The sequence below is a fragment of the Pseudophryne corroboree genome, chromosome 3 (genome assembly GCF_028390025.1).
Source record: "Pseudophryne corroboree isolate aPseCor3 chromosome 3, aPseCor3.hap2, whole genome shotgun sequence".
Classification (NCBI taxonomy): Eukaryota; Metazoa; Chordata; class Amphibia; order Anura; family Myobatrachidae; genus Pseudophryne; species Pseudophryne corroboree.
Window position 1 is genome coordinate 44,295,674 of NC_086446.1, and position 12,062 is coordinate 44,307,735.

Sequence of the window (12,062 nt, forward strand, 5' to 3'; positions counted from 1 at the left end):
CTCTCCTCGGTCCCACGATGCAGGGAGCCTGTTGCCAACAGGACTCCCTGAAAATAAAAAACCTAACAAAATTCTTTTTCCACAGAAAACTCTGGAGAGCTCTCTGCAGTGCACCCATTCTCCTCTGGGCACAAGATCTAACTGAGGTCTGGAGGAGGGGCATAGAGGGAGGAGCCAGTGCACACCCATAGTCAAAGTTCTTTTTAGGTGCCCTATCTCCTGCGGAGCCCGTCTATAACCCATGGTCCTTACGGAGTCCCCAGCATCCTCTAGGACGTAAGAGAAATTATGCTTACCGATAATTTTGTTTCTTCAAGATACTTCATGGCAGCTAATACTCTAGGATTACATCCCACTCCCCTAGGATGAGACAGGTAGTTTTTTTCACACAATAGGGACCACCCACTCTAGGTATATAGCTCCACTCCCCCCCTCTCACCTCAGTCTTTTGAGTGTCTCCTCACATTTATGGATCCTGTGAAAAAAAAAAACCAATGAGGGAGGGTATATTATAGGCTGCCATGAAGTATCGCGAAGAAACAAAATTATCGGTAAGTATAATTTGCTTCTTTCTTCTATGCTACCTCAGCCATTACTCTAGGATATACCAATGCTATATATATAAATATATATATATATATATATATATATATATATATATATAGGCAGGGTAATAATAACAACTCAATAAACTCAATTTCATGCTGAAAAAACAGAGAAAATGTATTTATAATGCCTCTTTAAGAACATTACTCCCAAAGTGGGCGTCTGCAACATCTAATGCATAATGACTGGAAAACGTAAGAACGGGTCTGGGACTCAGGATCGACAGCAAAAAGGTCGACAAACATTAGGTCGACGCCAATTGGTCGACACACCTTTGGTCGACATGGACAGAAGGTCGACATGGACAAAATGTCGACAGGAACAAGGTCGACATGGAAAAAGGTTGACATGAGGTTTTTTGGGGGGTTTTGTGTTTTCTTCGTAGAGTGACTGGGAACCCCAATTAGTGCACCGCGTCTCCTCGCATGGCTCGCTTCGCTCGCCATGCTTCGGGCATGGTGCCTTCGCTCCGCTACCGCTTCGCTCGGCACAGATTACCGTTCCAATCGTAGTCCACGTGGATCGTTAAGTATGAAAAGGTTCCAAAAAAGAAAAAAATTGTGAAAAATTCACGTCAACCTTTTTCCATGTCGACCTTTTTCCATGTCGACCTTTTGTCCATGTCGACCTTTTGTCCATGTCGACCTAAGGTTTGTCGACCAATTGGCGTCGACCTAAGGTTTATCGACCTTCTTGCTGTCGATCTGGAGTCCGGATACCGTAAGAACTGATGACCATATAGCTGCTGCACATGTCCTTTGCTGACACTTGCGCCGTCTTAGCCCAGGAAGTTGCTATAGCCCTAGTAGAGTGTGCATTCAATCCCTTTGGGATCTTACGACCCCTTTCTTCATACACAAACATTATCAGCTCCCTGATCCATCTGGAAATAGTCTGCTTTGTAGGTGTTCCACCTTTCTTTACACCTGCATGCAATACAAACAAATTTCTTGCCTTGCGGAATTCTTTAACTTTGAACTTTAATGGTTGGTACTGCCATTCCTTTGTCAAACCCATCCAGCAGAAACTGTAATACTTGCGATGTCTCTGCCTTTCCAATATCAAATCTTGAATCAGCCCAAGAAATAAAATTGTTCCAAATCCTATAATAAATATCAGAGCATACTTTATTTATTGCCTGTAACAGAAAAGCAATTACTTGTTCAGACAAACTCTTCTTTCTTAGTAATTGCCGTTCAATATCCATGCCAATAAGCAAAGTTGTCGCAGATTTGGATGAACTAATGGCCCCTGACGTAATAAATCTGCTGTTACTGGAAATATCCATGGTTCTTCCATTGACATTCTGGTCACTGACGGAAACCAAACTCTCCTTGGCCAGTAGGGCAGAATTATTATAACTTGCACCTTCTCCTCCATGATTTTCTTCAGGATATGAGTTATTAACGGGAATGGGGGAAAGACATATCCCAGACTGAAACTCCATGTCAGGGAAAGAGCGTCCACTCCTGCAGTCCCTGCAAGGTGACAGCGAGAGAAAAACAGAGGTACCTTCGCATTGAGATGTGTGGCCATAAGATCTATTTGTGGTTCCCCGATCTGCCTTACGACACTTTGAAAAACCTTGCTGTGTAACTCCCATTCTCCTGGCAATACCTCTTGCCTGCTGGTAAAGTCCGCCAATACTGTATGTTGTCTTTCCCTGGGACATGTAATGCAGACAGCGATTTGAGATGGCTCTCCACCCATTCCAGTATTTCTGACACCTCCTTTAATAGTACTTGACTTTTGGGACCACTTTGTTGATTTATATATGCTACAACGATTTATGGCCCTCATTCCGAGTTGTTCGCTCGTTCTTTTTCATCGCATCGCAGTGAAAATCCGCTTAGTACGCATGCGCAAAGTTCGCACTGCGACTGCGCCAAGTAACTTTACTATGAAGAAAGTATTTTTACTCACGGCTTTTTCTTCGCTCCGGCGATCGTAATGTGATTGACAGGAAATGGGTGTTACTGGGCGGAAACACGGCGTTTCAGGGGCGTGTGGCTGAAAACGCTACCGTTTCCGGAAAAAACGCAGGAGTGGCCGGAGAAACGGTGGGAGTGCCTGGGCGAACGCTGGGTGTGTTTGTGACGTCAACCAGGAACGACAAGCACTGAACTGATCGCACAGGCAGAGTAAGTCTGGAGCTACTCTGAAACTGCTAAGTAGTTAGTAATCGCAATATTGCGAATACATCGGTCGCAATTTTAAGAAGCTAAGATTCACTCCCAGTAGGCGGCGGCTTAGCGTGTGTAACTCTGCTAAATTCGCCTTGCGAGCGATCAACTCGGAATGAGGGCCAATATACGCTACAACTGCAACGTTGTCTGCAAATATCTTTAGGTGCTTTCCTACCACCTGATTCTGAAAATATTTTAACGCATTCCGAACTGCCCTCAATTCTCTGTGATTTGAAGAAAGCTTCATCTCCTGGAAATTCCACAGGCCCTGACAGTTCTCATGCAACAAGTGTGCTCCCCATCCTGTAGCGCTTGCGTCTGTAGTTAATACCAGACAGTGATGTTATGACAGGGAAGTTTTCTTGTTTATTAATTCCGGATCTAACCACCATATTTAAGATTCCCTTGGTTGTTGATGCACTTTCACATGGAAATCTAGCTAATCTCCTCTTCGACTGAACTTCAACATGTTCCACTGTAACTCTATAATCCTCCATTTTGCCCATGGAACAATCTCTATGGTGGACGACATCATTCCCAATAGACCCATTCCTAGACGTAACTTTATTCTGTTGCATTCTTATACAAAAGATGCAAGTTCTTGAATTTTTTTGCATCTCTCTTCTGAGAGGCCTATCACATATTGATGAGTATCCAGCTGTACTCCGAGAAACTGAATATTCTGTGTTGGCTTTTCTTCCAATTTATCATCCAGCCGTGACATTGTAGGATATACATCATTTTGTCCACAGCCTCTTTTACTGCCTCCTTTGTTTCTCTGCATATCAGAAGGTCATCTAGGTATGCCTATACCGTGATGCCTTGTACTCAACACCGCTATGATGTCACAAACCGATCACTCACCACTGTGGGTTCTGGGGTCCATCCGTTGCCAGCGTGATTGCTCGCGGTGTTGTGCGGCTGTGTGAGGACGCGGCGTGGTCAGTGGCAGATTTGATGCAGGTTCTGGGAGCCGGGAGTGCGGGGACCGAATGGCCGAAGGCGTCGCTGTATTTGCAGTATAGGAGACGGCCATGTTGGAGACCAAATGAGCACCTGAGAGCACTTATGAAACACCAGTGGGTAAGTGTTAGCCAATCCCGTGCTTGTGCTGCCTTTAAGTAGGCTGGGTTTATGTTACTCTGAGCCAGTGCTTTGTTGTATCTACTCTATGCCCTAGCTCTGTGCTCTCTCCATGATATCCTGTGTGGTTCCAGTGGTCCTAATATCGCCTCCGCTCCCAGGGGTCTGCCTGCAGCCTTCACCGCAAGAGATCCACCAGCTCCCTGCTGTGCTGTCAGTTAATCGCTCTCCAAATGGCAACAAGTGGAATCCCCGGAGTCGTGTGTGGGGTTTCTCTGTTCAGTGACTGCCTGCTATAATAACAGTCTGTGGAGGTTTCTACTTAATCCTGGTTCTCGTTCCCTCATCACTCGGCCCTGACATATGAGAGCTGAGAGAACCTTTGTAAACGTCCTCGAGGACGTGGCAAGCACAAATGGAAGGCAGGTGAACTGGAAATGTCTTTCTTGGACACAGAATCTGAACTGTTCTGCTACTGAAACATGAAAGTAAGCATCCTTTAAATCTATCGACACCACAAAGTTCCCTTTCTTCACCCCTGAAAGAATAGACTTCCATATGAAATTTCTTTGTTTTTACAAATTTGTTGAGTTGCCTGAGATCCAGAATCGTTCTGAATCCCCCAGTCAGTTTCTTTACTAAGAATATTCGAGAATAGAATCCTTTCTTCATCTGTGATCGCAAAACTAACTCCACAGCTCCCGCATTGATCAATTCTTTTAGATTGTTTTCTAAAACCTCTCTTTCTCCTGTCGCAGGCACGTTTGATACTAGAAATTTGGTCGTCTGGAACTACCAAAAATTCGATTTGGTATCCTTGAGACACTACGTCCAATACCCATCTGTCCTGAACAGACTCTTGCCAATATTTGTAATACTGTTGAAGTCTGCTCCCTTCCGGCAGGGAATCTGTAACCTCTTGATAGTCATAGCCTTCTACCTCCTCTTCTATAAGACTGGCGAAAGGACTGTCTTATTGTCCCTGAAGCATATCTGTTCCCATAAGGACAACCCGGCCTATAGCTTCTGGCCTCCTTAAACTGCTGCCTAGTAGATGGGACAGGGTATCTACCACTCTTATCCTGTGGTAATTTTGCTGATTTACCTCCTGTCATCTTTTGTATGATGGCTTCAAGTTTTTTTCCAAACAATGAACCTTCATATTGCATGTCTGCTGCCCATGAACGTAGCCACAAGGCCTTCCTAGCCATGACTCCAGCTGCCATAGATTTTGCAGTAAAATCCAACACATCCAGTGATGCTTCTCACAATTATTCAATAGCTTTCATCATAATAGATAAATTCCTTTGCAGATATTGCCTGGAGATTTCTTCCTCTAGGTCATCAGACATTGTTGATCCCCAAATTCGTAATGCTCTGGATATGGAAGCAATAGCAATGCTTGATTTTAGGGACACAGCTGAGGAAGTATGCAGCTTCCTTAAAGCACTTTCCATACGTTTATCCATACCATCCTTTAAAACAGCTCCATCATCTAAAAGAATGGTAGTCTTAGATACCATCTCTGCAACTGCAGCATCAATCTTATGTATGGAACACCAATTCGACACCTGTTCATCCTTAAGAGGGAACATATGGTCAATTCTCTTGATATTGCCTAATCTCTTATCCATATTCTGCCATTCTTTAGACATAATATCTTTAACAGCTTTGTGTACCAGAAAACATCTATTTCTTTTAGCTCTGTCCTCAAGAAGAACATCCTGATCTTCTCCCTTCTCAACAGGCTCCTTATAATTTATTGTTTTGAAGATATTTCTCCTGAGGTTCGTCAGATTCATTACTAGACAGTTCCTGACAATCTTCTTTATAAACAAGCTTAGGTGACACTGGCTCATAATCAGAATCCAAGCTAGCCTGAGAACTAGGCCTCTTGGTTCCATGAAGATCCAATAACTCTTCCTTAGTAACAAATTATATTTTCATCCAGTCCATCAAATCTTGTAATTGCTTGGACTGACTTCCACCAGCCTCTCCTTCACAATTATGACATAATTTAGAACTTCATTTTCCTGAGAACACTTTATCACATGCAGCACATTGAATGTCAGACTGTTTCTTACAAATTCTCTTTCTTGGTGGAGACAATGGGGGTCATTCCGAGTTGATCGCTAGCTGCCGTTGTTCGTAGCGCAGCGATCAGGCTAAAAATCAGCATTTCTGCGCATGCGTATGGCCCGAAATGCGCACGCGCAACGTACAGGTACAAAGCCCGTTGTGGTTGTGCACAGGTTCTAACGAAGTTTTCAGTCACACTGACGGCCGCAAGAAGATTGACAGGAAGGGGGTGTTACTTTCTGGGTGTTAACTGACCGTTTTCAGGGAGTGTTTGCAAAAACGCAGACTTGTCTAAAAAAACGCAGGCGTGGCTGGGCGTTCGCTAGGCGGGTGTGTGACGTCAAATCCGGACACGAATAGGCTGAAGTGATCGCAAGCACTGAGTAGGTTCAGAGCTACTCAGAAACTGCACAAACTGTTTTTGCAGAGCTCGGCTGCACATGCGTTCGCACTTCTGCTAAGCTAAAATACACTCCCCAGTGGGCGGCGGCATAGCGTTTGCACGCCTGCTAAAGCTAGCTAGCGAGCGATTAACTCGGAATGAGGGCCAATGTTTTAAGAAAACAGCACTAATTACCATCTGACTAACCAGCAAAAATAACATTGTACTTTACGAGGACTTACCTCTTCTGGGCACTAGTCATTGTTTGGGGAGAAAGCTCCTTGTTCATGTCAGCATTTTCAATCCAGTGCTTTATCGCCTGTATAAATTGAGCAGTGGATATCTTCCCAATATGCTCCGGTGGTCATCGCCATATTTATCCCCTACATATGATGGCGCATGCGCGGGCCGTCCTGTAAAGCCTCCTAGAATGGTCGCATTGAGCACTTCTGCCCGCTGCCAGCCGCCAGCTCCACGGACCCGAAATCTGCCACCAACCTCACCACAGCCACTACTTCCGCCCACCAGTGACAGTGGAAGCGTAATCTGCGTCCATGCAGATTCAGCGAGGGATTCTGAGAGCCAGTCCTGAGCCTGTGAGATGGCCACAGCGGGGGACACCTTAAGGTCACATTTGGGGACTTACTTGCCCGCCCCTACCACCACGCCGTTCTCCCCATGGCACGACCCTCTTCCAGCCATGGTTCAGAAAGCGCATTGCTGGGAATTACAATAAGGTAAAATTTCTTGGAGGAACATACTTCTGGCCTGATCTACTCCCTTGGAGACAGGAAAAAAGACTGAGGTAAGAGGGAAGGAGTGGAGCTATATACCTAGAGTGGGCAGTACCTATTGCGTGAAAAAAACTAGCTGTCTAATCCAAGGGGGGTGGGATGTAATCCCAAAGTAATGGCTGCCATGAAGTAGGGTAGGAGAAAGTTTCTTATCACGTCTTTCAGACAGAAAGATTGACAAGTTCCCTCAACTGGAGCTGGTTGTACGCCTGTCAAAATTTATGAAATCTTTTGTATTTTATAGAAATAAGACCACAGTCAAAACAAATCAATTCCTTGGCTTTGGCCAAAACACAGTGAAGAGTATACTTCTTCACTGTGGGGGTCATTCCGAGTTGTTCGCTCGTTATTTTTTTCTCGCAACGGAGCGATTAGTCGCTAATGCGCATGTGCAATGTCCGCAGTGCGACTGCGCCAAGTAAATTTGCTATGCAGTTAGGTATTTTACTCACGGCATTACGAGGTTTTTTTCTTCGTTCTGGTGATCGTAATGTGATTGACAGGAAGTGGGTGTTTCTGGGCGGAAACTGGCCGTTTTATGGGTGTGTGCGAAAAAACGCTACCGTTTCTGGGAAAAACGCGGGAGTGGCTGGAGAAACGGAGGAGTGTCTGGGCGAACGCTGGGTGTGTTTGTGACGTCAAACCAGGAACGACAAGCACTGAACTGATCGCACTGGAAGAGTAAGTCTCGAGCTACTCAGAAACTGCATAGAGAAGTCTTTTCGCAATTTTGAGAACCTTTCATTCGCAATTTTGATAAGCTAAGATTCACTCCCAGTAGGCGGCGGCTTAGCGTGTGCAAAGCTGCTAAAAGCAGCTTGCGAGCGAACAACTCGGAATGAGGGCCTGTGTTTTGGCCAAAGCCAAGACAGATACCAACATCTAACTGAATAGACGGCAATATGATCCATACATGTGCGCTCTGTTCCAGTCTTATGGCGATGGCGCACATTCCTCCTATGTCTATGGGTAGCAATGACTCGAATATTGAAATGCCCTCCATAACAGATAGGTGATGTTAATATACCTTTGAGTATAGACTCCATAATCCAATTGTAAATATTAATATCAAAGTCTTTTATAATATTTAGATTACGGCAACTCTCTTTCATATCAGTCCGTTAAATTATAGTTTTCATTTTGTGTGAATTCTCTGATGTTTAACAAGAGCTGATTTCTGAGCAAAACATTTCTTGCACTCAGAGCATGGAAATGGCTTCTCACCTGTGTGACATCTCTGATGTGGAACAAGAGAGGATTTTTGTGAAAAACATTTCCCACACTCAGGACATGGAAATGGTCTCTCACCTGTGTGAATTCTCTGATGTTTAACAAGATCTGATTTCTGTATAAAACATTTCCCACACTCAGAACATGGAAATGGCCTCGCACCTGTGTGACATCTCTGATGTTTAACAAGATCTGATTTCTGTGTAAAACATTTCCCACATTCAAAACATGAAAATGGCCTCTCACCTGTGTGAATTCTGTGATGTTTAACAAGATCTGATTTCTGTACAAAACATTTCCCACACACAGAACAGAGAAATGGCTTATCACCTGTGTGATGTCTCTGATGAGTAATAAGTTCTGAGTTATATGTAAAACATTTCCCACACTCAGAGCATGGATATTGTTTGTTAAGTGTGTGCTTCTTCTGTCTAATAAAGACTGACTGATTATTAAAGCATGTAACAAATTCAGAAGAGGGAAAGACTGTAGAATCTGTAGGAGCTGCACTATGTGTACCAACATCTAAATTAATAGCGTACTCCTCATGGTTAGATGCTATATCTGCATTGTGAGGTACAGGATATATAATTGGGGTAATGGGGATTTCTCCTGCAGAATCCCGTGTCATGTTCTTCTCTTCTAATTTAAAGTCTGGAAACAAAGTCAGATGTCCCTCCGAGGTATTCCTGCCTCTCTGTCCATCTGCTGGAAGTAAGAGAGATATATGGAAATAACGGTTTCTTTTTATTATAAACAAGGGTGGTTCAATAAGTAAGGTAACAGGACCTCTAACATGTGTAGGCTAGAGCAGGTAGACCACCTTTTCCCCGCACGGCCATTATACTGTGCCTCATATCAATCATACTGTCCCAACATCAGATGTAAGATGGTGGGGCTGGCGGACACATGGTCACACATTGAGGTGTGTAGGTGTGATCAGATCTCTGCTCTAAAGGGGACATCAGCAGCTGATATTCATCCCAAGGGTGTAGTAGGGTATGCCGGCGGCCAGCATACCACCGCCGGAATCCAGACCGCCGGCATACCAACAGCTGTGCGAGCACAAATAAGCCCCTTGCGGGCTCGCTGCGCACGCCACGCTATCTATTCTCCCTCCAGGGGGGTCGTGGACCCCCAAGAGGGAGAAAAGGTGTCGGTATGCCGGCTGTTGGGATTCCGGCGCCGGTATACTGTGCGCCGGGATCCCGACAGCCGGCAAACTGAAGACCACCCCATCTCCAACTTGTCGAGGTGTACAGTGAGGACGTCATGTCCTGGAAACAGGATTGGGTTTGGTGCACTTCCATGAATAATGGCATGACAGATGTTCTAGATGAGCAGCGGTCCGACAGGCCAGGCAAGCCCACCACAGGTTAAAATTTCTGCGGCATTGAAGTTCTTATTCAGGAAGACAGATGATGAATTTCAGCTGTTGATGCACCCATAAAATGCAGAAATCTGATGACACCTACGCACCTCAATGTGTGACCATGTTTCTGCCAGCTCAACCACCTAACAACTGATGTTGGGACAGTATGACTGATATGAGGCGCAGTGTAATGGCCGTGAGGAGAAGCAGCGGTCTACCTGCTCTGGCCTGGTGGGAAATTAGAAGGACGTGAGAGGCCTTGTTACCTTACGTATTGAACCACCCTCATACACATGTATAATGCTGGGTAGGACAATCCCTTGCCCCCTGCAATATTTTCCCCATGCTTCCAATCACTCTAACAGAACTTGGAAACACTTGACCTGGACCGGATTCGGTGAAACGGGTTGGAACCGGTGAACTTGGAATATATCAGACAGAGCTTGGAAACACTTGACCTGGACTGGATCCGGTGAAAAGGATTCGAACCTGTGAACTTGGAATATATCTGACAGAACTTGGAAACACTTGACCTGGACTGGATCTGGTGAACCGGGCTGGAACCGGTGAACTTGGAATAATTTACAGTCTCTGGAGATATAGGGCTTATCTCTGGAATCACTGAATTACAGATTCTGGCTAATGAATGTATTGCTCTAAGACCGGGTGCAGCGCAGCTGGAAACTGGAGCAATTCACAGAAGTGTACAGAAACCTATAGTACTCCAGTGCAGAGTATTTAGCACTCAGTGACTTGTAGAAGCACGCTGGTATAACGGCAGAGTTCAGGTAACCTGCTGTCATCACTAGAGTGACAATACCTGTAGTGTAGCTGCAGACTGCAAGAGCAGAGCCCCAGAGATGGTAGACTAATACTAAAGCTGGCTGAGATCTGTACTTCGCACAGGAACCTGGAGCCTAGGAACGCAGATAGGAACAACGTTGTTCAAGACTGAGTTTCCATTCACTCCTTTAATCTCCCTTGCTGAGTGGTGATTGGAGGAGCAAGTCAGCTGACTGGAGCAGAGCTTGTGGTTGGTGGTATCGTGATCAGCTGATTGAAGGCAACATGGCAGCGCCCAGTGCCAGGAGTTGTCAGGAACGATTGTGGGGACACACCAGGGAAGATAGGATGCACTACAGGCAATAGCACCCACTGAAGAAATTACCCTGGAACAAGCTGCAGGATCTCTGGAGAGTTTCACTCCAGCGTGCAGGTAAGGACGATAAGCTATGCTCCGGGTCATGACACTGACAGAGGAGGGCGTAGGGGAATATATTATTGTAGTGACTGAGCAAGGAGACTATAGTGGTCATTCCGAGTTGTTCGCTCGCTAGCAGTTTTTAGCAGCCGTGCAAACGTTATGCCGCCGCCCACTGGGGAGTGTATTTTACCTTAGCAGAAGTGCGAACGAAAGGATCGCAAAGCGGCTACAATTTTTTTTTGTGCAGTTTCAAAGTAGCTCACAACCTACTCAGCGCTTGCGATCACTTCAGACCATTCAGTTCCTGATTTGACGTCACAAACACGCCCTGCGTTCGCCCAGCCACGCCTGCGTTTTTTCTGGCACGCCTGCGTTTTTCCGAACACTCCCTGAAACCAGTCTGTTGACACCCAGAAACGCCCACTTCATGTCAATCACTCTGCGGCAGCCACTGCGACTGAAAAGCATCGCTAGACCCTGTGTGAAACTACATCGTTCGTTGTAATAGTACGTTGCGCGTACGCATTGCCCCGCATACGCATGTGCAGAAGTGCCATTTTTTAGCCTCATCGCTGCACAGCGAACAAATGCAGCTAACGATCTACTCGGAATGACCACCTATGTGACTATGCTCTGTAATAAGTGATTATTACTCACCTGTGCTGATATCTGTAGGGATTTCCTCCTCCTTACACTGCTGATCACCCTTCACATAAGTATCTTCTTCTCCCTCTATATATTCTATCTTCATATCAGTTACATATATCTCTTCTTCTCCCACTATATCTTCTGCCTTCATATCAGTTACATACGTCTCTTCTTCTCCCTCTATATCTTCTGCCTTCATATCAGTCACATACGTCTCTTCTTCTCCCTCTATATCTTCTGCCTTCATACCAGTCACATACGTCTCTTCTTCTCCCTCTATATCTTCTGCCTTCATAATAGTCACAAATATCTCTTCTTCTCCCTTTATATCGTCTGCCTTCATATCAGTCACATACGTCTCTTCTCCCTTTATATCTTCTGCCTTCATACCAGTCACAAACGTCTTTTCTGCCTTATCAGCCAGATCTTCACCCTAAATAACCCACAAAACAAAAACAAAACTCTTTAATAATGTATA

At 45.1% G+C, this 12,062-nt stretch overlaps 1 protein-coding gene across 1 annotated transcript in view; it reads right to left on the bottom strand.

Moving 5' to 3' along the window:
• Nucleotides 1–12,062, bottom strand: part of LOC135057136 (uncharacterized) — a 352,772-nt gene that overhangs the window by 89,665 nt on the left and 251,045 nt on the right. The window contains exons 16-19 of the mRNA XM_063963032.1: nucleotides 11,594–12,017; nucleotides 8,267–9,068; nucleotides 5,196–5,798; nucleotides 1,766–2,084 (exon numbers count right to left, since the gene is read on the bottom strand). Of these exons, the coding sequence (XP_063819102.1) occupies nucleotides 1,766–2,084; nucleotides 5,196–5,798; nucleotides 8,267–9,068; nucleotides 11,594–12,017 (2,148 nt within the window). The remainder of the gene's footprint in view (nucleotides 1–1,765; nucleotides 2,085–5,195; nucleotides 5,799–8,266; nucleotides 9,069–11,593; nucleotides 12,018–12,062) is intronic.